The 26,101-nt window shown below is 46.5% G+C and overlaps 3 protein-coding genes across 4 annotated transcripts; all 3 read right to left on the bottom strand.

The window, feature by feature from the left end:
• Positions 1–417: 417 nt before the first annotated feature.
• On the bottom strand, positions 418–8,753 carry enpp6 (ectonucleotide pyrophosphatase/phosphodiesterase 6). Of its 2 annotated transcripts, XM_028959647.1 has the most exons (8): positions 8,442–8,753; positions 4,460–4,639; positions 3,873–3,984; positions 3,452–3,593; positions 3,026–3,205; positions 2,554–2,691; positions 1,108–1,231; positions 418–1,009 (listed from the first exon to the last, which is right to left on the bottom strand). In XM_028959647.1, the coding sequence occupies exons 1-8, from the start codon at positions 8,686–8,688 to the stop codon at positions 810–812; spliced, it is 1,323 nt and encodes a 440-aa protein (XP_028815480.1). In that variant the 5' UTR covers positions 8,689–8,753; the 3' UTR covers positions 418–809. The 2 variants fall into 2 exon arrangements, with proteins under 2 accessions (XP_028815480.1, XP_028815481.1); XM_028959648.1 differs by lacking the exons at positions 418–1,009; positions 1,108–1,231 and adding an exon at positions 1,241–2,080.
• A 2,932-nt stretch (positions 8,754–11,685) lies between these two features.
• irf2b (interferon regulatory factor 2b) lies at positions 11,686–20,468 on the bottom strand. The gene is made up of 9 exons (XM_028959661.1): positions 20,029–20,468; positions 19,297–19,389; positions 18,951–19,050; positions 18,536–18,712; positions 18,385–18,419; positions 17,968–18,070; positions 16,949–17,101; positions 14,436–14,479; positions 11,686–12,806 (listed from the first exon to the last, which is right to left on the bottom strand). The coding sequence occupies exons 1-9, from the start codon at positions 20,107–20,109 to the stop codon at positions 12,540–12,542; spliced, it is 1,053 nt and encodes a 350-aa protein (XP_028815494.1). The 5' UTR covers positions 20,110–20,468; the 3' UTR covers positions 11,686–12,539.
• A 773-nt stretch (positions 20,469–21,241) lies between these two features.
• On the bottom strand, positions 21,242–25,170 carry LOC114767852 (caspase-3-like). The gene is made up of 7 exons (XM_028959668.1): positions 25,139–25,170; positions 24,867–24,952; positions 24,130–24,269; positions 23,893–24,024; positions 23,627–23,802; positions 23,341–23,476; positions 21,242–21,568 (listed from the first exon to the last, which is right to left on the bottom strand). Exons 2-7 carry the CDS (start codon positions 24,905–24,907, stop codon positions 21,342–21,344), a joined length of 852 nt encoding a protein of 283 aa, XP_028815501.1. The 5' UTR covers positions 24,908–24,952; positions 25,139–25,170; the 3' UTR covers positions 21,242–21,341.
• Positions 25,171–26,101: the final 931 nt, after the last annotated feature.

The raw sequence follows: 26,101 nt of genomic DNA on the forward strand, positions 1-26,101 counted from the left end.
AACAGTGCGCTCTTCTTCTGCGCCGTGACGCGAGTAACGCCGAGAGGTCGGTGGCTGCATTGCGCCCCCAGCGGTGGGGGTCTATACATATAAAAATGGTTTTCCAACAGTCTTGAAGGAGTTCCCAGATGTGTTTAGCACTTGTTGGCCCCTTTGCCTTCACTCTGCGGTCCAGCTCACCACAAACCATCTGGATTGGGTTCAGGTCCGGTGACTGTGGAGGTCAGGTCTCCACTTTTTGTTAAGTACATAACTCCACATGTGTTCATTCATAGTTTTGATGCCTTCAGTGAGAACCAACGTAAATGGTCATGAAAATAAAGAAAACACACTGAATGAGAATGTGTCCAAACTATATGTGTGTGTGTGTGTGTGTGTGTGTATATATATATATATATATATTAAAAGAACAAATCATTGGAACAAATACTATTTAAGTACAATTTAAACGCACAACAAATCACTTGACAAAATACAGTATTTCAATAAAATGAACAAATTTCAAATGGTGTGTGTGTGTTCATACAGAATGACAAGAAGGCACGGACAATCAGCAGCATATTAAAGAAGGCACATCATTAACTACATTCTATATCAGTTTTTTCAAACCCTCTAAGCCCCCTTGATCACACAGACCAGTAAATATAATTGTACAGAAAACCTCACAGTTCTATGGATCAATAATGCTTATGTGCTGCAATACAATACGATTACCCTTGTTATAGCCCTTACAAAGATAGCAAATATCTGTGACAATGTTTCCTGTACAATGCCCACTTGAATGCTGTTTGGCAGAAAAAAAAAACGTTCTAAATGTTGTGGCCTAAAAAGAGTTCCAGAACAACTAACAATAGGGCACTGGGCCGAAGATTTGATGACCCATTCAGCATACACTCCACACGGGGCCAGGAACCATTGTTCGGCAAAGCCTGGATACCTAAGATATGACACATGACATTATACACATCCACTGTCCGGATTGGCCCGGCACGAAAGTTTCTCTTGAAGTCTGCGGAGAAAAAGGTCAATGTAAGTCGCCACCAAGGAAATCCATAGTTTCTGAATCTATCTCACTCACAGGTTCGTGTCAGAAACGTTGCCCCTTACCTGGTCCCTGCGCCACAAAGAAGCCCCTCATGTCCATGAACTCATTGTCATAACCGTGCCAGCCATGCTGCCAAGCCTGGGCCTCGCCGGTGTCATTCTTCCAGAACGGCAACTTGGATTTGTTCTGCGGACAGAGATGTTTGGGAGAGCACGTGGTGCAGTGAGCAGACGTGCGCTTGCCAAGTGTTTTGGAAGGCTGGTATGCGTGCACTAAGCCTCATGACGCCCCCGGATTTCTCATGGGCCAGAATCGCAGATCGAGGACTCGGGCAAGCCCCCATTTAGAGATTTTGGATGCTGCAGGATGAGCTTTAATTAGGGCATTAACTCATTTGCACTACCTTGTACTTTGGAAAAATAACACCGGTTAGGAGAACAATGAACAACGAAAAGAACACAAGAGATGTGGAAGTGAGTTTTTGAAAAGTTACGGCATTAATGAAATGTAGTTAAAGATCAGCTCTCTATATAAAGCTTTGTATCATTCATTTTTGAGATGTGGTTTCTTATAAACTGCTGCTGTGTTCTTTTCACTTCCATTTCTAGAACTAGTAACAGTTGAAAATGTATAGCTAGCAATATTATCTTTTCCAAGTGTACTCTTGCTTATACTACCTTGACAACCAAGTACTGTTTAGACAATTATTTTCACGTGTCTTTAATTTCTGAGGGATTACAGGGTCCAGCACTTATTCCTGCTTCCTGTTATCTGGCTCCACTCATATCTTCAGTCCTGGTGAGTTGACAGATCCAGTCCCTGTTCCGACTGCATGGCTCCCCGGTCGCAGTGGGGTTGCCAGGTTCAGCTCCAGTCTCTACACCACATCACATGGCTCCACCCGTTTCCCGGATTCCTGTCCTAGTGACGTTTCCAGGTCCAGCTCCAGACTATGCTCCCTAGCATCTTGCTCCTCCCATTTCCACGTCTTAAGTCCGGGTGAGGTTGCCAGGTCCTGGCCCAGTTCCTGCTACCCTGTGAATTTAACCCCGGCAAAGGCATGACTTTTTCTCTGCATATTGGTTTTGGGCATCATTGCCATTTTTGATAGATTTAGTTGATTAATCCCTAATGCCATGCAAATTTACTGCCTCTCCTTCACACTCTGCCATGACTGTCATGATCCGGTCCGGAAGGGGTTACTCCGGGTCCAGAGTTTCGTGTTCGTCCTGTGTAATGTTTCCTGATTGTGTTCGCCTGTGTAAGATTGTATAAAGCTGCCCTGTCAGTGTCTATTCACCGTCGGGTCATTGTTACTTGTTACTTGATGTCTTCCCTGTCCTGTTCATGTAATCATGTATTCAACCCGTTTTGTGACGTCGTGCATATGCGTCCTTCTTCATCGCCATGTCCAGCTATCATTCAAGATCAACTGCCTCGCCATGTCAAACCAGTGTGACAATGACATCATTTCAAACAGCTCCATCTACTGATCCACAAGCACCAACCTCTATAATGAACCACCCCGGTTCGGCCACAAGGGTCAAGGTCGAGACAAATTTCCCTTCTTTGTAATGAAAACGATCTGGAATCTCATGCCTCTTGTAGACTTTCATGTTAGCCACAACACCGAGGGCAGCGTATATCTGCAAAGAGAGAAAGAACATCCGTTCATGAGAGTGTAGGTACATGAGACATCGAGGCGTACTATATGTGATTATGGGGTGTATAAGAAAAAAATGCTGGTGTTGTTGTACGTTTGTACAAGTCACCCGAGCTTCATAATATTTCAGCGAGGATTTAAAATAGGATTTAAAAGTTACCACCACATTCTCACAAATATTTAAATTCAAGATAGTCTGTCAAATATTGCCTGTCATTTTCGGCTATACAAGCATACAGTAATTGGTTCTCCAGAGACACGAGGATAGTGAGTATGGCATGAAAATGTCTTCAGAATTAGAAGTGTCAGAAACCCACCTGTTCAACTTTAGCTGGTTCTGGCCATAGGCTGACAACAGGCCCCCGGTCCATCATCTTAATGACATCAGACATGTTTATGTACTTATCCAGCTCAATGACCTTGTCCATCCACTTGATGTCAGTCATGCCATGGTCAGAGAACATGACGACATTCAGACTGTCGAGCATGTTTCTTTCCTGAAACCATAACACACTTTACTGTAACCAACTGCACGCATGTTGCCCCTTTTTGCTCGGATCCTCATGCTACCCTCAGTGTAATGGATCAAGTAATAAATATTATTCGCATGTCAGTGATGTTAATGCCGTGGCTGATTGCACTTTGCTGTGGTGGTAGCTACTCCAGGTATACATTTTGCATACGGTTGATGATTTTGAGACTGTGTTGAAAGACATAAGATGACAAAAAAAACATTTTCTGACCTTCAGGTTTCGGTTGAGTGTTTGAAGGGCCGCATCCACACTCTTAACTGCATTTTTCACTTGAGGCGAAAGGGGTCCAAAGTGATGGCCCTCCACGTCAACACTCTCATAATACACGGCTGCCATGTCAGCTTTATCCCCCCTGCAGATTGCAGGGAAACAGAACATGACCTTTTTCTGCCAGGTCGCACAGGCACCAATGCTCAAAGCAAGCTTGCACGCATGAATCGAGCAAGACAGAAAATGTTTTCTGCGTATTGAATTTCTCACTAGAAAGACAATTCTGTGCATCATTTTCTTTCGAGTATGGCGGCATAACAATGCAGTGCAGCTTGTTTTTGAATATGCAAAAAGCCTTTAAAATTGCACATTGTTACTAAACGTTCGAATGAAATCATTAAGCAGGAAAGCTGCCTCTTACTGTAAGGCATTGAGGGCATGTTCAATAGACTCTGTGAAATTCTTCTCAGATGGATTGTAGACGTACTCCTCGCAAAATGTTGATCTGACCCCAAGAATTTCCACCTCACATCCTGAAAAGATAAAGGTCAGCTCTGAACCGTTATTACACATGAGCCATATCAGTTCCAGGAGGCATACGTTTATTACATTTTAGCATCATATGGTCTAACAGGATTGAAAAAGGCTGTCTTCTAATAGCTTATTTCTTTCATTTATTAAGAGAAAACGTTGAATGCCTATAAATATAAAAAGAAATATCTTCTGGAATGAAATACATGATGGAAATCTATATTATTCATCAAATTAATAAGGTAAATAATCCACGTATTATTTCATTCTGGGGACTCCACTAGTATATTCAAAATGTTGTCTAGAGGGGCTAGATGAGTTGTTAAAATTAGTTTACTATTAATCAATAAATATGTGTTAATTATTATTAGCTTAATCTTTATTTATTATTGCCCGGACGATAAAGATAAGGTGGAAACTACTGGATAAGGGTTGTGTCCAATAGGTCACATCAAATCCCAGCCCAGTACAGCTTACCCGGCCAGTAGTACATAAACACCCTCTTCTTCAGTCTCTCCACGGTCACCCAGAGAGGCTCTGAGCCATTCCACCAGATGGACGAGCGGCTGTCTGGGTTTGTGCCAATGAGAAATTCCTTCAACGACACCTGATCCCACATGTAATTCCCGGTCATCTGGTGCACTTCACAGTATCGGCCTGAAAGAGGGACCAGAAAACTGCTCACCCGTTTTCAGAGTGCAAAAGATCAAATTACATTTAAATCACTAACAATCACAAGTCCTTGGAATGACAAAAGTAGGTGGTAGTAAGGTGGTAGTAGCCTAGTGGGTAACACACTCGCCTATGGACCAGAAGACCCAGGTTCAAATCCCACTTTACTACCATTGTGTCCCTGAGCAGGACACTGAACCCTAAGTGTCTCCGGGGGGTGACTGTCCCTGTAACTACTGATTGTAAGTCGCTCTGGATAAGGGCGTCTGATCAACAGGGTGGTAGTAGCCTAGTGGGTAACACACTCGCCTATGAACCAGGAGACCCGGGTTCGAATCCCACTTACTACCATTGTGTCCCTGAGCAAGACACTTATACCTAAGTTGCTCCAGGGAGACTGTCCCTGTAACTACTGATTGTAAGTTGCTCTGGATAAGGGCGTCTGATAAATGCTGTAAATGTAAATAAATGCCGTAAATGTAAATGTAAGTAGGACAATATAAATATTGCTGATTACTGAAAAGAGGGCAGAAGGCTCCACACTGAAAAATATTCTGGAATTACGGTGCCATAAAAATAAGATGAACATATTAATGTTTTTTTTTAGGTACCTTTAGACTGCAAATATCCAAGAACATGTACATAAATAACAGTCGTAACTGTGCATGCACTCGATCATATTTACCTGAGTATTAATCATACATCCACAGCCACTCCCACTTAACACGTGTTTGCTTGTACTTAGCACTATTCGGGTTTGGTTCTATAACACACATTCCTACACTGTAAATAAATGCACTATAATTGCACTTTGGTTCGTGGTGTGTTCTATTCTAACATGACAATGACAGGCCTTCTGACGGTCCAGAGTGCAGAGCTCCGCCCACTCCTACAGCCGCCGTCACAGGAGCAGGACACTCCCACGCCAGGGCACTGGACGAGCTGGCTGGTGGAGACAACCCAGTGCTTCAATACTGTGCAGAGTTTGAGAAGCTGTTTCAGGCTGTATTCGACCAACTAGCACTGGGTCACGATAATGGTGAGCCGCTCTTGCAGATGCGCCATGGAATGCGCCACCCTGTGTCTGAATACACCATGACATTTCAGATGTTGGCGGTGGCGAATTGCGGCGCACTCTTCATCCCAACCTCCAGCATGAACTGGCATGTCGCAACGCCAGCCCCATGGCAGTCTGGGGCAGCTGGCCATCAACCACGACAACATCCTCAGACACAAGTGCTGGCTTATCGAAAATGAGGACTGGACTTTATAACAGAGCTTCCCTGCTCAGACAGGGAAGTCCTGGTAGTTGTCATGGTAGTAAAATGTGTTGCCTAACTTGTTTCAGGTTGCCAATCTACTGATGCAATCCATCATCAGGTAATATGGTCTAGCGGAGAAGCTACTGCCGGGACGACCCCCAGTTTACAAAGCCGTTCTTCTGGAGGTGGGAGTGCAGGTGAGCCTAACCTCAGGGTATCATCCCCAAACCAATGGACAGGTGGTGAGTACCAATCATTAGCTGGGATGGTTCCTATGGGCTTACACCCAGACCTACCCCTTCTGCTGAGTGTGCTCAAAACTCGCATCCATGGGGTTAAGTGGGGTTCCAGTGTGTCCTGGCTCATCAGCCACCTTTGTTCTAATGGGATCCAATGGCAACAGATGTTCCGCCAATCAACAAGTGGTACCGCCAGTCAGAGCATGTGTGGGAAGGGGCCTACACCCGCCATCAGAAGGACCGAGGGGGGGAATGGACTCGCTTCATGGGGTCGTACCAGATTCTAGAGAAGGTAAATCCGGTCTCATACGCTGTGGAGCTCCTCGCGCACTTGCATTCCTCTCCCGCCGTTCATGTCTCCCTGCTTAGTCCGGTGGCTCTGGGGACAATGGCACTGAAGATTGCACCAGAGGGTCCTCGACCGAGCCGGGAGGTAGAGGGGGAGCTTTTTCGCTGCCACGGACCCGTTTCCAGCACCTGGTCAGCTGGGAGAGCTGTGGAACAGGGCTGAGGAATAGAGGGTCCGGGCCAAGAACATCTGTGAAGCTGACCTGATCCAGGAGTTACATATGGCCCACCCGCACTGTCAAACCCCCTTCCCTGTCCCGGTTCTCCTTTGTTTATTTTGTTGGTCAATAAACTTGTTCTACTTGTTTCCATCATTGCCTTCTGGCTGAATGAATGAAAAAACTTATTTCAAGTTCAAAATTATTGCTTATTAATGATCTTAACTGGTGATAATTGTTCATTTATGTATTTCTTTAATTGACATTTATCCCAACAGACATATGGCATGTGCCATTCTATTGCCATTCTATGTAGGGTGGTAGTAGCCTAGTGGGTAACACACTCGCCTATGAACCAGAAGACCCGGGTTTGAATCCCACTTACTACCATTGTGTCCCTGAGCAAGACATTTAACCCTAAATTGCTCCAGGGAGACTGTCCCTGTAACTACTGACAGTCGCTCTGGATAAGGGCGTCTGATAAATGCAGTAAATGTAAATGTATTGCCATTAAACTAAATGCAATGGAGGAACGGGTGCTGACGGAAGTCTAATGAGCTGAATGGGTTTTTACGGGCCTCACATTGCAGCAACCGGCCTGATCAGAGGCATCCTCAGAACCACTTAAAGAAGCAAACAATTAAAACCATTCCACCAGGGTCGTGAGCTGAAAATTCCACATGGGTATGGTTACTGTGTAATGCCCGTGCAGTTGGCCTCATAGAAATAAACTGAACATTGTATAGATCCTGGGGCGGATAATTGGTGAGTCCCTTAATCCCTTAACGAACCTTTAACTAGTCTAATGAACCATTACCTAGTCAGGACAGTCCCTTTGAAATAGTGAAACATCAAAAATGAAATGCTAGGAAATATTTTGATGTCTAGGAACGCATGCATTGGTTATAAGAGACTCTTAAACCTTTTGCACCTTGCCAGGGAGTATTTGGGTCGTGCAAGATGCTCCTCAAGAGAGTTCGGGACGTTAACGGTGACCTCCTCCTCACTGCTGTGCTGCAGAGTAACTACGTGATGATAATAGCGGACCCTTCATGCCGCACACAACCCCCAAAAGCACAGCACCGGGGTAACTGTGCTCCTCTAGGCCTCTTCTGCCTGATTGCCGGCCCCGTGCAGGACGGGCTTTGTCCTTTTTATGTTCGGCTGCGTTGCTAAAGCCCTCGCGCATTTGCCACGGCCGACTCCCTTCTGACCCGGCTGCCGCATTGTGGAGGGGGGGAATGTGGCCGTGCGAAACATCCAACATCAGCAGATCGTCTGCAGAGTGACCGCAAGGGACTGATCCGGAGCCGCTCATCTTGGAGCTCGGGACCCTTGCTGGGTGCATGGAGGCGCACGCCACGGACGGTCCCCGTGAAGCGGTCCTCATGCATGCGCCGGGGAGTCTTAAAGCAACACGCAGCACTGCGCAAAAGTTTTAGGCAGATTGAAGGTTTTTTCACCCTCCCAACGTTAACAGTAATGTCATGTTAAAGTAATTTTTCGTTTTTGCAGCCCTGTTTGTAGTCAGTATACATCATCTGTGTGCGGGACCCTGGACGTGAGGGCTGAGTGGAAGGTCTCCCGTCCTGCTGAGTGCTCTGATCACTGCTTTTATCAAAAGGGGAATTCAGAAGAAGAAAGAAAAACAGATTCGCCCTCTCTCTATGTAGGTTAATAATAAATCTGTAATACCACAATATGAAACGTAACTTGGACCGGAATGAAGATATTACAATGCGATATAATAATGATATGTTGTGGACTGTATTGACCTCACCTGTCATAAGGGAGTAGTAGTTGGGATAGGACAGGCTGGGGAAATCTGGGGTCATGTAGTCCACTCTGACCCCGTTTTCCACGATCTCCTGGAATCCCGGCAGCCGTCGCAGGTCGTCCGCGTAGTCGTGGCGGAATCCGTCTATCAGGAACACCAGGAGTTTCCGTCTCGCCCCGCAGGACCCCGGCACGACGAGCGCGACGGCGACGGCGACGGCGACGGCCACGCACAGCCGCGACCTCGCCATGATGCCGCCTGCCGAGGCTGGAGCGCGCTGCGCGCTCCCGTCGGCGCGCGCCACCGAGGCGCGTTCCCGTTGACGGCCGCGCGGTTAACGGAACGGGAATATTCATCGAAGATCTCCTGGACCGGACTAAGTGTCTCCAGGGGGGGACTGTCCCTGTAACTACTGACTGTAAGTCGCTCTGGATAAGAGTGTGTGATAAATGCTGTAAATGTAAATGAGAATGACACAAATGCTGGTTTTCACAAAGTCTGCTGCTTCAGTGTGTTTGGATCTTTTTGCCAGTTGTTTCTGAGGTGTATTGAAATATAATTACAAGCATTTTATAAGTTTCAAAGGCTTTTATCGATATTTGCAGTGTCGGCCCTTTCTTTGCAAGACCTCTGCAACTCGCCCTGACATGCTGTCAATCATCTTCTGGGCCGAATCCTGACTGATGGCAACCAGGGCAATTTGTGGGGTTTTGTTCGTCCGTCCGACTCTTGAGACCTGACCACAAGTTCTCAATTGGATTAAAGTCATGGACCCAAAAATTTCAATGTTTAGTTTTTCGAGCCACTTGGTTCTCACTTTGGCCTCATGGCACGGTGCTCCATCATGCTGGAGAAGGCATCGTTCTTCACCAGACTGTTCTCGGATGGTTGGCAGAAGTTGCTCTCGGTGTATGTTTTGGTACCATTCTTCATTCATGGCTGGGTTCTTGGATGAGAAGCAGCCCCAGACATGAATGTTCTCAGGATGCTTTACTGTTGGCACGAGACAGTAAAGATGGTGGCGATCAATCATTTTTCCAGGTGCCCCGAACAATTGTCCAATCCCTGAACTTTCTGCAGAATATCAGTCTGTCCTAGATGTTTTTCTTGGAGAGAAGATACCAGGCCATCCTCCAAAAGTCTTCTCCTCACTGTGCGTGTACACGCACTCACACCCGCCTGCTGCCTTTCCTGAGCAAGCTCAGTACTGGTCCCAGCTCGATATTGCAACTGAATCATCTTTAGGAGACGGTCCTGGCGCTTGCTGGACTTCCTCAGAACATTTGAACGTCTCTCCTTGAAGTTTTTGATGATCCCATAAATAGATTTAGGTGCAATCTTCGTAGCAACAATATGTGAAGCTCCTTTTTATGCAACACAATGATGATGGCACGTGTTTCCTTGCAGGTAACCATGGTAAACAGTGGAAGAACAAGGATTTCAAGCATCACCCACCTTTTAATGCGGAAGCAGCAAACTTTGTGAAAACCATTATATATATTTTTTTGTTTTTTAAACTTTATTAATCCTGAAGGAAGTTGCTTCTCTGCTTTTAACCATCACCCTTGGTGAGCAGTGGGCAGCCATGACAGGCGCCCGGGGAGCAGTGTGTGGGGACGGTGCTTTGCTCAGTGGCACCTCAGTGGCACCTTGGCAGCTCGGGACTGGAACCGGCAACCTTCTTTGTGTCTCTCTCAAAACTTTTGGCCACCGTCTGTACAGCGCCTTGTGACTTACTCGCCATGAAAGGGGTGGTACTGGCCCAGTGGTTAACACTCGCCTGTGAACCAGAAGACCCAGGTTCAAATCCCACTTACTACCATTGTGTCCCTGAGTAACACACTTAACCCTGAGTGTCTCCAGGGGGGACTGTCCCTGTAGCTACTGATTGTAAGTCGCTCTGGATAACGGTGTCTGATAAATACCGTAAATGTAAATGTGCATAAATGAACTTTTACTGAGTAGGGTGTTTGTAGCCTAGTGGTTAACACACTTGCCTATGAACCAGAAGACCCAGGTTCAAATCTCACTTACTAACATTGTGTCCCTGAGCAAGACACTTAACCCTGAGTGCCTCCCTGTCACTACTGATTGTAAGCCACGTTTGATAAATGCTGTAAATGTACAGTACAGGCGGAAAAGTTTGGACACACCTTCTCATTCAATGTGTTTTCTATATTTTCATGACCGTTTACATTGGTAGATTCTCACTGAAGGCATCAAAACTATGAATGAACACATGTGGAGTGTAAAATAAGGTAAAATAAAGGTAAAATAACTGAAAACATGTTTTATATTCTAGTTTCTTTGCTCTGATTACTGCTTTGCACACTCTTGGCATTCTCTCAATGAGCTTCAAGAGGTCGTCACCTGAAATGGTTCTCCAACAGTCTTGAAGGAGCACTTGTTGGCCCCTTTGCCTTCACTCTGCGGTCCAGCTCACCCCAAACCATCTGGATTGGGTTCAGGTCCGATGACTTTTTGTTAAGTACATAACTCCACATGTGTTCATTCATAGTTTTGATGCCTTCAGTGAGAATCTACCAACGTAAACAGTCATGAAAATAAAGAAAACACACTGAATGAGAAGGTGTGTCCAGACTTGTACTTGTAGTACTTTGCTTACTTACTCATTGGGGGAGGAGTCGATACAACTACCAACCATCAGGTGGCGCCACTTAACCACGTCTGTCTTTTTATTTTATTTTATTTTATTTTTAAATCACCAATCGTTATTGCTGCTTTTACCGCTGTAACCACTTCCGGATTCAAACTTGAACGACTCGCGTTACACGGACACGAGTGCGTTTACCCCCCTTCCCCAGGTGCCGCTCGTTTCGTTTGCGCGGAAAAGCAACCGAAACCAGAAGGGCAGGGCTCCCCCTCTTCCTCCGGGCGAGGGCGGGGGGGGCGCGTCGGGCAACCGCAGCACGCCGCTGGGGCGCAGGCCCGGCCCGGCATGACGGCGCACATTTTCACCGCTCTCTCTCCCTCTCCCTCCCTCCCTCACGACGCGCCGGGCCAGATCGTCATGCTAAGTACGCTAGCATGCTAGCACAGCAGGCCCTTAAAAACGATGGTCAACAAATATCATTCGGTAAATTAAATTAGTATATATATGTGTGTGTGTGTGTGTGTGTGTGTACACAGAGATAGCAGACAGCTTCCAGCGTTCAAGTGCCTGTCTGCTCAGTCACAAAAAGGAACAAGTTCCCGGCAAGTCGGCAGGTAAGACCGGTAAGGGCCCTTTTTTTTTTTTTTATCACACAGTGTTTGACGTTTATTATCACGAGTGGAGCAGCGTCGGAGTCTCTCGTCTCATCCGCACACGGAGGCGAGTAAAACGATCCACAGGATTACGACACACGCACATCGAGTCTCCACAAGGTTTCTTTTTCAGAGCAAGAGTCTCCGGCTGACAATACAAACTCACGTACAGTAGATGCAACATGTCAAAGAATTCATATAAATTCATAAAAAAAAAAAAAACACAAGTGCCTTGTTCCTTACAAAAAAAACTACCAAACCGAAGAATATCAATAATAAATCAGGGAGAGAAAAAAAAAACATGTTCCCTTTTATAGAAAAATATATTGGCATACTTGAACAGATTCAAGATAAATAATTTTCTTGATTGAGTGCATTTTTTCTTTTTTCCTTTGGCAACTCCGAGTCGCATGCAGGCACTTGCGTTTCAGAGAAGGAAATTGGACAGCCCAGCAGCGAAGCCACAGAATTACCGATTTATCTATCGCCCGTCTATAAGGTGCAGAAGCAGGTTCATTATTTTTTTTTTTTTCGGATTACGTTATGTACACATATTCTCACGGCTCTGGGGACACGCCTCACAGTGGCAGTTCACTTGTGGACTTGTGTCACTGTACCTCGGGACACGTCGGGACCTGAATTCGTCCTGCAAACTGATTATTCTTCCAGTTCGGCCGAGTTCACGGTTCTCTCCTCGTCATCGTCCCCCGTGCCGTGAAACAAGCAAACAAACACATTCGGATAGTCCATTTGCGGTTTGTCCCTATGGGAGGCGGCGCCCTCTGTGGCAGGGGCTGGCACGTTCCTGGTCCTGCTCGCTCTGCCACGCGCATCTCAGCAGCTCTTCACGGATTTGGACACGTCCGAGGTCTTCATGATGACGCTGGCGCGCACCTCGTGGGCGGAGGACTGGCTGGACGCGGCGGGAGGCGTGGGGGGCCGTGGAGGCGGGACGGTCCAGGACATTGCAGCGTTGTAGCTGACGTGCGGCGCAGGATCCCGAGTGCTCGTCACCTTGAAACTGGTCTTGTTCGAGGTGACAAATGTGGCCATGCTGGGAAGGGGATAGTTGGCCTTCAGAGCCCATATAGACGGTATGCCCTGTGAGTAATGGAGGAGATGAGGGTGATCAGCTTTATAGGGGTTTTCATTGTACAGTGTTTGACTAGTGCCCGTTTTTTTATGGTTCTGATTCTTCAGTTGAACTGTGCAAGTGGAGAATCATAATAGAAATCAATAAAACCCCTTGCAGATCCACCACCCAACCCCAATATAAGGAACTTAAAAAGACATCCACTGAAGCCATTGGTTGTCGGCTAAAGGACCAAATGACAAGGAGGAAAGAATATAATCCAGGAAACTCTTATTGGTAGGAATTACACCTTGGAAGAGAGCGGCACATCAAGACGTAATGAGAACAATGCGATAATATTTAATATTTTTATGTCACAGGTACCAAATTGGTGCTAAAGTAATGAATTGGTACTAAAATGACAAGGAAGTTGTTCATGTGAAGTAATCATTGACATCCCTACCTTTGACCTATTACAGGTTGTAGGTCACGTGCTTGCAAATCTGCATGCTGGACGGCTGATATTAAACAGCGGTTTCGTGCCATGGTGCTACTAACACAAAGGCCACGGGCATGCAGGTTCGGTCTGTTAAGTTCCACAAGTCCGCCGCATTTGCGTTAATCAGGGTGCCTTTGTACGGATGAATGAACCCCCCTTTTTTTTTTTTTTTTTTTAAGCTAGGACTTGGTCATTGCGTTACTACCGCACACCTCTGCCCTCCCCACAACGCGACGCTGCCGTGCACTTCCTCTCGAGACGTTCAGATGCGTTAAGCAACCTGCTATTGTGCAAAATAAAATAAATAAATAATTTCCCCCCTGTCTCGTTTCTCCGCTTTGCGGAGGGCGGAGGGAACCTCGGGATGCCCCCCACCCCGCACGTTAGTCATTCTCCGCTTATCTTAACAGCCACAGACCCCCCTCTTAGGCTGCCACAGAGGCTGTGTTTATGCCAGGGTCTATTTATGCCTGCAGCTGAAATGACCGCACTCGTGTTCGGCGCAGACTGGCGGTTATTCGGCGGGGGGGGGGGGGGGGGGGGGGGGGGGGGGGGGGGGGGGGGGGGGGGGAGAGAGAGAGAGAGAGAGCGATTTCTGTCTAAAACTACATTCCTTTTTCTGTCACCCTGCCGCCAACGGCCTCCTGTTCCGAAATGATTCAGCAGACGAAAGTAGCCGTAAACCCTTCCAAACGTGTTGGAGCAAAGTTTCCTCCAGAAAGAGATGGTTTCTGTTCTGTTTTCTGTTTTGTTTTGTTTTTTTATTTCCCTTTTAAGATTTTTATTTATTTTTTTCATTCTATGTTAGCAGGACAGGAACTGAAAATAGGAGGCCGGGGCTGCAGATTTGCGAGGAAGCACATTTTTCATGTACAACGTGGCTTAAATCCCCGGTCTCCAGGCCCATTGTGTGTCATGAATTAAAAGTGAATCCATATCTTTTGCTCTTTGTTCTGAGACCCAGGACAAAATTCGCACTTCTAATCCAAAGTCCCATCTCGCCACTGCTACGAGACAGATCACAGTAATAAAACATTAAACCCCGGTCACATGGTCACCAACACCTCCCCACGGCGGGACACGGTGGACATGGCCCAGCAGGGCAAAGGGCCGAATGAAGACAAGCATATTTGGGTCAGTGATTTTGTGTTTACTGTACCTCTTTACTGTCCTCTTCACTGTGGACGCTATCTGTATCGCTCTCTGTGAACAGACAGACACAAAAAGAGGCAAACACGGCCATGAAAGTGATCGTTCAGGGACTACCTGACAGACAGGTTTGAGGAGGAAAAAAGCGACAGAAAAAAAAAACAAGCGAAGGTCGGGCGAGTTCCTTGATGAATGTCAGCAGACGGGGAAAAAAACAAAAAAAAAAAAACACACCAGGTCACTTACAGTAATAACCCCACAATAACCCCACAATTATGACAAGATTTTTCAGACACGATTAAAGGAATACAGTAGTATTATCACGCCAACTTAAGATAACCAGGGATCATTATAAACCATGAAACCACTAGTAAACATCTGCATACTCCACTCCTCCTCGTGACATTTATCAGAATGCCTTTAAAGGTCCCCTATTACGAAAATTTCCCTTTGTGAGATGATTTAACATCAATACGAGTTCCTCTAGCCTGTCTATGGTCCTGCAGTGGCTAGAAATGGCGATAGGTGTAAACAGTGCATTGGCCATTCTGCTACGCCGTTCGGACGGTCGGCTCTGGAATTCGAAAGGTTACCTCCCGTCTCTCATGCTTTTTCCCACCCCTCCCCTAAAAAAAAGGGACTCCATCGACCATCATGGCTCCCAAACATGCGAAGCATTGCAGTTGCTCAGTGACCGCATGCGAAAACGACTTTGTGGTTGGTGAATGGTGTTGATGCCTCCTCAACTATAAGCTGATCTCCTCCTCGTCCCGCCTCTCCTGCTCCTCTTTTGCATTTAAAGCTACAGACACCGAAATGGTGCATCCTGGGAGAGTCTCATTGTGGGACTGGATAAAAGTGGCTGTAATTCTGCACCAAGGCTGAATTTCGGAAAGAGACTTCAGATACAGTATAAGAGGACCAACAAGACCGATATTAAAAAAAAAAACATAATAGGGGACCTTTTAGCATCTGTGGTGATGATTAACTATGATAAAAGAAATCTCAACAATACAATAATAACATACATACTAAAATGAAACAGTAATAACTGTAACCTAATGCTGTCGGAAGAAATTCAGATACCGATTGATACTAAAATTTTGTATCAATTTCAATATCAATTGACTCTGGTATCGATACTCTTAATTCCATTTTTGAAACCGCCGGTTCACGGAAATCAACCGCAGACTGCAACAATTTTCAAACAGGCATTGCGGCGGGCAGCTTCCCGGAGGACCCAAAGCTTAAATGAAATACACACTTTAAACAGTGGGCAGTGGGCGACAGCAGCTCCTGCGTTCATTTTGTAGCACCAGGCTCGCTAGAAAATGTGAAAAACAAGCTGGAAGTATTTCGGATAAACAGGGAAAACCAAAAGACGTGGACCAGCTTGTCGGCAAGAAGGGCTTCGAAGTCGCTTATTATAGTCGATATGCTGTCCATCTTAGGAACGTGATAATGATAATCGGTGCGGGTGTATCAAGCGAAAGTTTACAGAAAGTTTTATAGATTTTTTTTTTTTTATAGCAATCTAAACAACTTGTAAAAATGCATCTGTTAGCCTGTTAGTCAATGACAGATACAGTTGAAAGTTTTTTTTTTTTCTTTTTCCGTCTTTGGAGTATTATTAATGTGACTATGGTTGGAGTCCTAGAAGACATCCAAGCCTCTGGCCTATTCGGTGAAGTTAGGCGCGACCCAACTTTTGAATTCACAACCAGAATCAGCTATCGGCGCTATGATCCGATGCTCAAGATACATATACGGCATATTCACTTACTCAGTGAAATTAATGAAATTGTTGTAGCTAGACGTCCGCTTGGAAGTGGATGTTCATTTCGTTTCCATCTGGTGAACATAACGTTACCACTTGAAGATGAAGCTATTCATGAACCCGTCTGTCTTGTCGGAGTTACATAACTCCGCATGTGCTCATTCATAGTTTTGATGCCTTCAGTCAGAATCTACCAACGTAAATGGCCATGAAAATAAAGAAAACACACTGAATGTGAAGGTGTGTCCAGACTTTTGGCCCGTACTGTATGTTCACTAATATCTCGTGATTTCAGTCGTCTATTACACCTTCATGCATGTTTGAGCGTCTCTTTAGAACGTCTGTGCGTGTCATCACGGCATCGGCCTTCCCACAATAGCTGACACTGGACGGGCTGCTTGGTTACACATTAACCCTCGTGGGTAATAGTTCCAGCAGGCTCGGTTACAGCGGCGCCGCGGTGTTTGCAGGGCCGAGCGCTGTATGACCTTGGGCCGAAAAGCCATTAAGAACTTTTACTCTCTTTCCTGCAGTTCTAAAATGGTAGAATGTTGTGGACATGAGGTAGAAACGCAAGCTCGTTCCAAACAACATTGTTCATTCATTCCCATAACGCATTGCGTTGTTCCAGAAAGGCACGTTTCAGCAAGTTCAGGTTTGCATTTCACACGTAACGTTGCTATCTGGAGCAAAAGTGACGTTTCCACGGAGACTCAGAAGAGCTCGGAGGGGTCCGGGGAACTGACCTCCGTAGTTGGACACCGGGGAGATCTGGAGCGGGTAAGGGTGGCTGGAAGACACGGACTGGTCCTCGTTCTCAGTCATCACCTCAATCGTCTGGCACACGTCCGGCAGGTCATTGATGATCAGCTGATCGTCGTCTGAGCCGCGGCCGTACTCTGCGCCGGGGGGAGAGAGGGGGGGGAACTGAGGCGGCGACGTTTGTTTACATGAGCTGATTTTCGGAAAGAAGCTCAGACAGGTCAATACATGCACACACACAACTACAAACTGGCCTTCGGACCCGTCTGAAGAAAGGATTAGGTGGACGATCAAAAATAAAACTTTTACAGTATAGTAGGGTGGTAGTAGCCTAGCGGGTAACACACTCGCCTATGGACCAGAAGACCCAGGTTCAAACCCCACTTACTACCATCGTGTCCCTGAGCAAGACACTTAACCCTGAGTGTCTCTGGGGGGCGGGGGGGGGACTGTCCCTGTAACTACTGATTGTAAGTCGCTCTGGATAAGGGCGTCTGGTAAATGCCGTAAATGTATAGTGTGATTCCCCCAGCTTTACATGAACGTCAATCTCTTCCTTATTCACCACGGAGTCTTACTTCTGAATTGTAGAAAACAAGGAAGTTGGGACAAGCCAATATCTAAAAATCCGCTTATAGTAATATAATTTTGAACATATCCATTTCTGATGTCTGTATGCTAATACACAAATATGCTAAGAATGTGCAATAATGCTGGGATTTTAAAAAATCCTTCACTCTGGCTGTATTGTTTTAGCAGATTAGAAAAAAAAGGAAATGGGGTTTATGTGGGTACACATGCAAATCTAAATACAACCGAGCAACCTGAATTTCTCCATTAATGGTCATGTGATCCAAGGTCAGATGTCAAAATGCATATGGAAACGTTATGCAAACCCCAGTAATTAATAGGCCAAATGGCTGTCTCCCGTGAACGGTGGCCAGTGGGGTGTTGCACGTTTCCCGGTCCCGGCTACATATCTGCAGGGCCCCTCTGAACTTACCAGGGACTGTTGTGTAGTCTTCTGAGGGCTCCTCCTTTACCACCACCGGCTCAAAGCCACAGATTCCATCTGTGCTGTCCCACTCAGGAGAATTTGGCTCGACCTGAAGAAGGCCGAGACACATCAGTCCCTCAGAAGTGTCCACCACCCACCATTTACAGCAATGTCCTCAAGCTGCCATTTTTAGCATGTAAACCCTCCTTGTAGACTCCTTTAGATGATTAACAGCAGATGTTTCCATTCGTTCCTAAACGGCAAACCCACGGCACGTTAACGTGCACCACGATCTACGTTCAATTACTGGAGGAAACACACACACTGTACACATCCATGATTGTACGTGAGTGGCCATCGCCCCACTCATGTACGCTGCACTGACCACAGAGAGTCGTGGACACGGGCCGCTCAGGGGGTTACCTTTATCTTTTCGTCCTTCTCACTCTTTCTCTTTCCTAGGGACACAAAGTTGGAAAATAGTGCGTTCATAAGCATGCAAATTTGGAACCAACGTGTTCCACCTTCCATCCCAGCATTTGAATACAAATATAAAAAAACATCTGCATCCGACCTCTCTTGGTTTGCCGCTCGGAGGGCGAAAGCATCTTGTAAACCCTGAAGGCGTTTGTTCCTTTCTTGATACTTTTATCTTTCACCTCTTCTATGTCCGGGAGGGAGTTCATGGCACAGCGGAAGTTGGCCTTCCACGTCTTTGGGTCGGGCTTGTCGAGCCCTGGCTGATATTTTCCTGAGGGTAGAAAAAAAAAACAGACTCTCGTTTTTTTCGTGATGGTTTCTCATGGCTAGAGAATGAATTTAGCAAATGACTAAAACATTCACTTTCAATATTGACACAGGCATAAAAGCTCCTTGACGACTCTATAAACGGCTTATGAATGATTAGAAGACGCAGCCAGCGAAGTAAAATTGATGCGAAACGCATTCCCGGGCCCTATTTTTCAGACGGCGCCGCTTGGGCTTGTTACCTGTGTGGATGGCCCAGTTCCTGAACAGAGGCGCATCTTTCTCCACGTCCCAGCCGTGGCGCGCAGCGTGCATCCAAGGAATCTGAAATATCTTCTTTTCCTGCGGTCACACGACGCGCACAAAACACAAGCAGGAGAGCGCGGTCACATGACCGGCCCGACCAGACCCACATCACCAGGGCCTGTGCGTACACGCAGGCACCGTGCTGGTTAACCCCTTTAACGCCTTGGCACGGCCAAGTACCCACTGCGGTAATTACACGTAGCTGTCTGTGGTGCTGATCCCCCGCGGTGTTAATTGGTTAAACCCCCCCCCCCCCCCCCCCCCCTCTCCGGTCGCACTCACCCGGTTGACCCACTTGAGCCCGGGTATTTTGCACGAGTTGATCTGCTCTTCCAGCCACGGCCTCATGCGCATCCTTTCCACCGGCATAGTGGCCTGCGGAGAGAGCGGAAAAAGGCGTGGGTCCGGAACACAGCCTGCACACCTTCCCGGCCCGGAGCCGGCACATCAGCCAGTGGACTGGCCGGGTCTGGACTCCCCATTAACAAGCAAAGCCAGTTCATACGTACATGGGGGGGGAAAAAAAGCTCGAATATGAATGATATGAATGATATGAATCATTTTAATAACGCTTGCTCGGCTCACGGCATGGGAACACCTTCACAGATCAGAATAACCCCACACGCCACGCCGCACGTTTATTTCAGGCCGTGTGGCGTGTGTTCGTGCCTGCGGGGAGCGAACAAGTCCGCAAAACAACTTGCTTAAACTTTTTTTTGCACACGCACAAAAAAAAAAATAATAATAATAATAAACATTCAGCTGAAAACGAAACCTAAAAAGCGAAAAAAAAAAAAGACAAAAAAAACCAACACCGCGTCTAAAACACGAAACGCGTAGCCGCGTATTACTGGCCGTTTCTTTTTTTTTTTTAAGGCAGAACAAATGACGGAATTACGGGATTTCACGGCGTCAAGTCGCCAGACCGCGACAAGTCAATTCAAAAGTGAAAACGGGGACCCCGGTCCCCGCGCCGCCGTCCGATGGACGGGAGGAGAGAAGAGACGTCGTTACCTGCGCCGTGAAACGTTCTTTCGGGAAGGAAGCCGACGTCGTTCGCGGGAGCCGCGTGGTTCCGACGACAAGATATGTCATATAAATATATATATATTTAAATATATATATATATATATTCTTTTTTAAAGTTGTTTCTGCAGCGAGATCGAAAGCAAAACCAGCAAAGGAAAGTGTCCTGCGTGGAAATCCCCTCCCGGGTTGTTTGTTTGACGTCTGTCGGACCAGAGGGCGTCGCGCAGCGGGGACGCGGAAGTGCGCTCGCCGCCAAACCCCGATTTCATTTTCGCTTCCTTTTTTTTCTCTTCTTCTTCTTCTTCTTCTTCTCCCGCCTCCCGGCCCGTCCGGCTCGACGTTTTAAAGCGAGACGGACGCTCTTTTTTTATTTTTATTTTTAACGCGGGCGTTATAGCGCGTCGATGCGAAGTCGCCCGGGCGTCAATGACAGTTCGCCGCGAACGACGGAACGCGCGATTAATCGTCCCGATGAATCGCGAAGAGCTTTTTATTATCCTGTCGGGCAAGACGGTGGGAAAAAAAAATATATGTTTAAATTGTCTGAGACGGAACGATTCGATTTTTGTCTACGCGCCACGCCCTGCAAGTGAGGGAGGCCAAGTGCTCATTCTCGCTCAATAAAACAAAACCGATGCAAAAAAATAATAATGATAAACCCACACGGTTTATTCCAATATGCTTTTATTCCGTGTGTTTTAAGCGGAGGTCACATGACAACATATTAAATAAAGTCTCTGTCCTCTTCCTAATTCAAGTCGAGTGCTGCAGTTGGACACTTTTATTATTACTATCACGGTCAGATGTACAGTAACAGGCCAAAAGTCTGGACACACCTCCTCATTCAATGTATTTTCTTCATGACCATTTACGTTGGTAGATTCTCACTGAAGGCATCAAAACTATGAATGAACACATGTGGAGTTCTGTACTTAACAAAAAAAAAGGTGAAATAAGCGACAACATGTTTTATATTCTAGTTTCTTTGCTCTGATTACTGCTTTGCACACTCTTGGCATTCTCTCGATGAGCTTCAAGAGGTCGTCACCTGAAATGCTTTCAGAGGTGTTTAGCACTTGTTGGTCCAGCTCACCCCAAACCATCTGGATTGGGTTCAGGTCCGGTGACTGTGGAGACCAGGTCTCCACTTTTTGTTAAGTACAGAACTCCACATGTGTTCATTCATAGTTTTGATGCCTTCAGTGAGAATCTACCAACGTAAATGGTCATGAAAATAAAGAAAACACGTTGCGTGAGAAGGTGTGTCCAACCCTTTGGCCTGTACTGTACGTTCCTCTCTATGAAAAGTAGAACTCCTTGGTCAGCATGGACACGATGCATGGCATCTGCTTCATGCGGTTGAAGCCCGGCAAGTTGGAGTTGGACTGGAACTCCAGCGCCACCTTGTGGTTCACCCGCGTCAGGATCTGCATGATCTCCAGATGCCCGCTGTGGGCGAGCAGCAGGCTGCACAGCGACTGCACGAACCAGGAACCGGTCGCCACGTTCCTCCACGAGTAGTAGCCTGCGAAGAGGAGTTCTTAACGCACAGCCAAGTTGGACCCGAACGTGGACCGTTTCCACAGCGACTTCACAGTTGACTGGTCCGTATGGTGCTTCACGATGACACGAAAGCTTTACTTTACTTTACTTTACTTTATTTGGCAGACGCTTTTATCCAAAGCGACTTACAATGGGAAGACACCAGCAATTCTCGTTCGATTTCTATAGAATATCAAGTATACAAACTAAGAGCCCTGATAAGGCTTAGACTTGTCATTGAAGAACATGCTCGGAGAGTGTTGGGTGCTAGACTAAGAAAAATTATAATGTATTTATACATTTTGTATTTGTTTGTTAAATGTGTATGCATGTGTATGTGTTAAATTTGTCTGTAATATTTTTGGAATAAGAGGGTTTTCACCTTCTTCTTGAAAGTGGTGATAGTCTCGGCTAGTCGTGTGGAGGAGGGCAGGTTGTTCCACCAGCCAGGGACAACAACGGAGAACAGACATGATTGGAATCGGAGACCCCGTGAAGAAGGAATTTTTAGTCTCCTTTCGTTTGCCGATCTGAGAGAGCGTGTAGGAGTGTATCTAGGTAGTAGTGTGTTGATGTAGGAGGGCGCAGTTCCATTTACAGCCCTGTAGGCAAGCATCAAGGATTTGAACTCAATGCGAGCAGCTACCGGGAGCCGGTGGAGAGAGGTAAGAAGAGGTGTAACATGGGTGTATTTTGGCTGATTGAAGATGATGCGGGCTGCCATATTTTGGACCATCTGGAGTGGTTTTATGGTGACTGCAGAGGCTCCAGCCAGGAGAGAGTTACAGTAGTCGAGTTTGGAGATGACCATTGCCTGGACGAGGAGCTGCGTAGCCTGTTGTGAGAGAAAAGGCCGAATCTTGCGAATGTTGTAGAGAGTGAACCTGCAGGATCTGGAGATCGCAGCAACATGATGGTTCAAACTCAGTTTGTTATCTATCCAAACCCCAAGGCTTTTTGCAGATGCCGTGGGTGTTAACAATAGCGATCCAATTTGAATTGAAAGGTTTTGCTGAGGAGAATTGTTGCCCGGAAAGATCAGAATCTCGGTTTTGGATAGGTTGAGTTGGAGGTGTCGCTCAGACATCCATGCCGATATGTCTGAGAGGCAGGCCGAAATTTTTGTTGCTATAGTAGCATCTTCTGGTGGGAATGACAGATAGAGCTGGGTGTCATCAGCATAGGAGTGATAGGAGAAGCCATGTGATTGGATGATGTGACCAAGTGAGTGAGTGTATATTGAGAATAGAAGGGGGCCAAGGACAGAGCCTTGTGGAACCCCTGTGGTTACCCTGCACACATGAGGAGCAGCGGTCGGCTGTGACGTTCACGCGTCCCTTCACATCAAACATATGGAATAAAACTAGAATTTTCTAAAGAATGTTTTTTTTGACTCGGTTCTTTAAAGAAACGTAAATAGCAAAATAAAGAAGTTCTCCTGGGCATTTAGTTTTGAATCTGGAGTAGATGGTAACTAAATACGGCCAATTTAATAATAGTATACTACTCGTTTGTTGGAATGATATTGGCACTTAAACAAACTGGTATCTTTGTAGCCTTTCAAAAGACTTTGACTTTATAGGGATATGATATGCCCCCCGAAGTCGGAATTACGAGTTGGACGTGAGTTGGACAAACGTCCCCAACCTTAAATTCCTGACAGTATGAAAAGTCGTAGTTATGTGGTGTTTATTGTCATCTGCACGCTACGACCTTACAGACATGTGGAACACTTTGCTGAGGAGATGCCCTTACCTGGTGCAGTGGAGTAAGCATAGAGGAAGTCGGCCTCCACCGGAATCCTCTCTGTGGACGAATGATCGGATACGCTGTCCGTCTCGATGCAGCTCTCCGTCTCCGTGCCGCAGTCCAGGCCAGTGCCCCGGCACGCCTAATAAACAAGTTTGGACACACCTTCTCATTCAATGTGTTTTCTTTATTTTCATGACCATTTACGTTGGTAGATTTGAATGAGAAGGTGTCCAAACTTTTGGTCTGTACGGTTCACCAGCTGGCACATTAGCGGCCCACCGAACCGTACCTGAATGAAGAAGAGCTTGGGCTTGCCCACCAGGCTACGGCACTGGTCTCCTCTGAAGTATCGCGTCAGCTCCTTCAGTTCCACCACGCCGTCGGTGCCGTATATCACGCCTTCTTCGCCGTGGCTCAGCAGCACGCACACGAAGGAGGCCGACTGACTGTGGTCTTCCTTGGACACTGGTGAAGCAGCAGACTCCTACTAAGCACCTCCACCCTTCCGTGCCTCTTTTTAACATTTTTTTTTTTAAAAGTCTAGAAATGGCGCACCGGATTTGAAAAGTTCCCTGATCTTCTGGACCGTGAGGTCATTTCTGGGCGGCCTCACTTTGTAGCCCAGCGCGGTGAAGGTCTTCATCGCACTTTCTGCATCAAGGTCTGTGCCATTTCGCTCGCCCATTCCTTTCTCGGGGGATGGAGACAGCACTTGCGTCACTTATGCTACACATCTTAAACGAGGCCAAGTCGCGTGTAATAAATCAGCTATTACCGTGCACGATACGTAACCTGTGTGCCTTTCAAAGTTCTTGTTGTTGATGATGATGCACTGGCCCAGACTGGGGTAGTTCACGTTGTATCTGTGACTACCGGGGGACGCCTTCGCGTCCACCTGTGATGTCCCTGAAACAACAGGTGGCTTCTTCGGGCTGGAGGTGGAAAAAAAAAAAAATGCATTAAAACATATTGAAATCCACAGGACTCGTCCGCACGGATGCTCGGCACTGTTCCAACATTCAGAATTCCGCCTGGAATTAACGCCGAGTACGCCCTTGTGGACACTTTGATTCAGTCCACGCTCACCTGACGGCACGAACGGCGGAAAGACGAGGCCTTAAACATAATGTGAGGTCAGGCGGAGAAGTTGACGGTATGCATCTAGCATCGAATTGTGAGGCCCGGACCTTGTGTGAGGAATTGACATGCTCTCCCCATGTCAGTGCGGGTTTCCTCCAGGTCCTCATGTTTCCACCCACCGTCCAAAGGCATGTAGGCTAGGTGGATTGGCGATTCTAAAGTGTGTGTGTGTCAAATATAGTATCAGTATTTTCACTCAATTCATGATCTAAAGGGCACTAAATTCCGAAACGAAAGTAAAATTGGCACCAATGCGTGGGAACGGGAGACCGAAGGCGCAACGCAGAATTGCTCGGTGATTTATGACGTCACGCATTAAACAAATGTGAGTAAAATGTGACGCGGTCAAGGTCGGCAACTAGACGCTTTACTGGCCGAAGCGCTCTCACCTTCCCGGGACGCCGCCGACGCGGCCCTCCGTCTCCGACATCGAGAGACCCGGAGTTCCGACTTCACTTTCAGTATCAAACCGGCCCTTCCAGTGACACAGCAAGAGTAACAACAGCAACCACAACGACAAAAAAAACGTCATATTTCATTATATATCTTATATATATATACAGTAAAGCGACAGTAAACAAAAAATAATAATTCAAACGACCCTTTTCCTTTTCTTAGCTTCTCTTTATTTATTTTCACGCCCGGTGAAACCTCATCTTACCTCGAGTACGAACCGCCAACTCGTGTGGAGACCGAGGGCCGGCCCGGCCTTTTAACCTCTGGGCGGGGCCGGCTGAAGATGCCCCGCCCCGCCACGCCCCGCACACAGGTCGGAGCTTTTTCACGTGTCGGTGTTGAGTTGAATGTCGTTTGATCGGGCGGTGAAATAAAGAGTTTACCTGCGGAATTTGCTTATTTATCACGACTTTTGCTGTGTACGCGAAACAGCGCCCCCGCAGGACACGTTTTGCCATTGGCTGGAAGGAGATGCGGGAAATTGCCAAACATTTACATTAAAAGCATTTATCTGACGTCCTTATCTAGGACAGTCCCCCTGGAGACACTCGGGGTTAAATGTCTTGCTCAGGGTGGGGTTCGAACCTGGGTCTTCTGGACAATAGGCAGGTGTGCTACCCTGCCTAGGCCACACCCATCCTGAAAACATGTTTAAATACGGTAGCTCAAAAGACGTGTTGTTTCTTTAGTAAAAGTAAAGGTGCAAGGCTTCTTGAGTACATTTTCAAACAATAAAGAAGAATTAAAATACAGATAACATACAAGCATTTAAACACAAACCAAAGAAGAAACCACAGCAATGTGTAAAGAAATAGAGACAATCCCATTTCCCCCCAAACCTATCGATCTTGAGGTTGACTCAAGCTCAGATGAAGATGTGGATGAGTACGCGGACGAGAGCAGCGCTAAAGTTATAATGGCCAGGCTGTTGGCTGTGGGCATTTTAAACCTGTGGTGGTTCCTTCGCAGAACCACTGAAAGGATTTTTTACCATGTTGACCAGACGAGATAAAACATATTTAGCTGGTTCCAATCCCAAAAATGATATTTTTAGCAATATTATTGAGCAATATTTTTCTTTTTTTGTTAGTGGCTGGAGATTTTTTGGTCTGATACAGCTCGCACCTTGAATAAAATGTCCATGAAAAGGAGATTGCCAATGACAGAA

Source organism: Denticeps clupeoides, chromosome 18, assembly GCF_900700375.1.
Source record: "Denticeps clupeoides chromosome 18, fDenClu1.1, whole genome shotgun sequence".
NCBI lineage: Eukaryota > Metazoa > Chordata > Actinopteri > Clupeiformes > Denticipitidae > Denticeps > Denticeps clupeoides.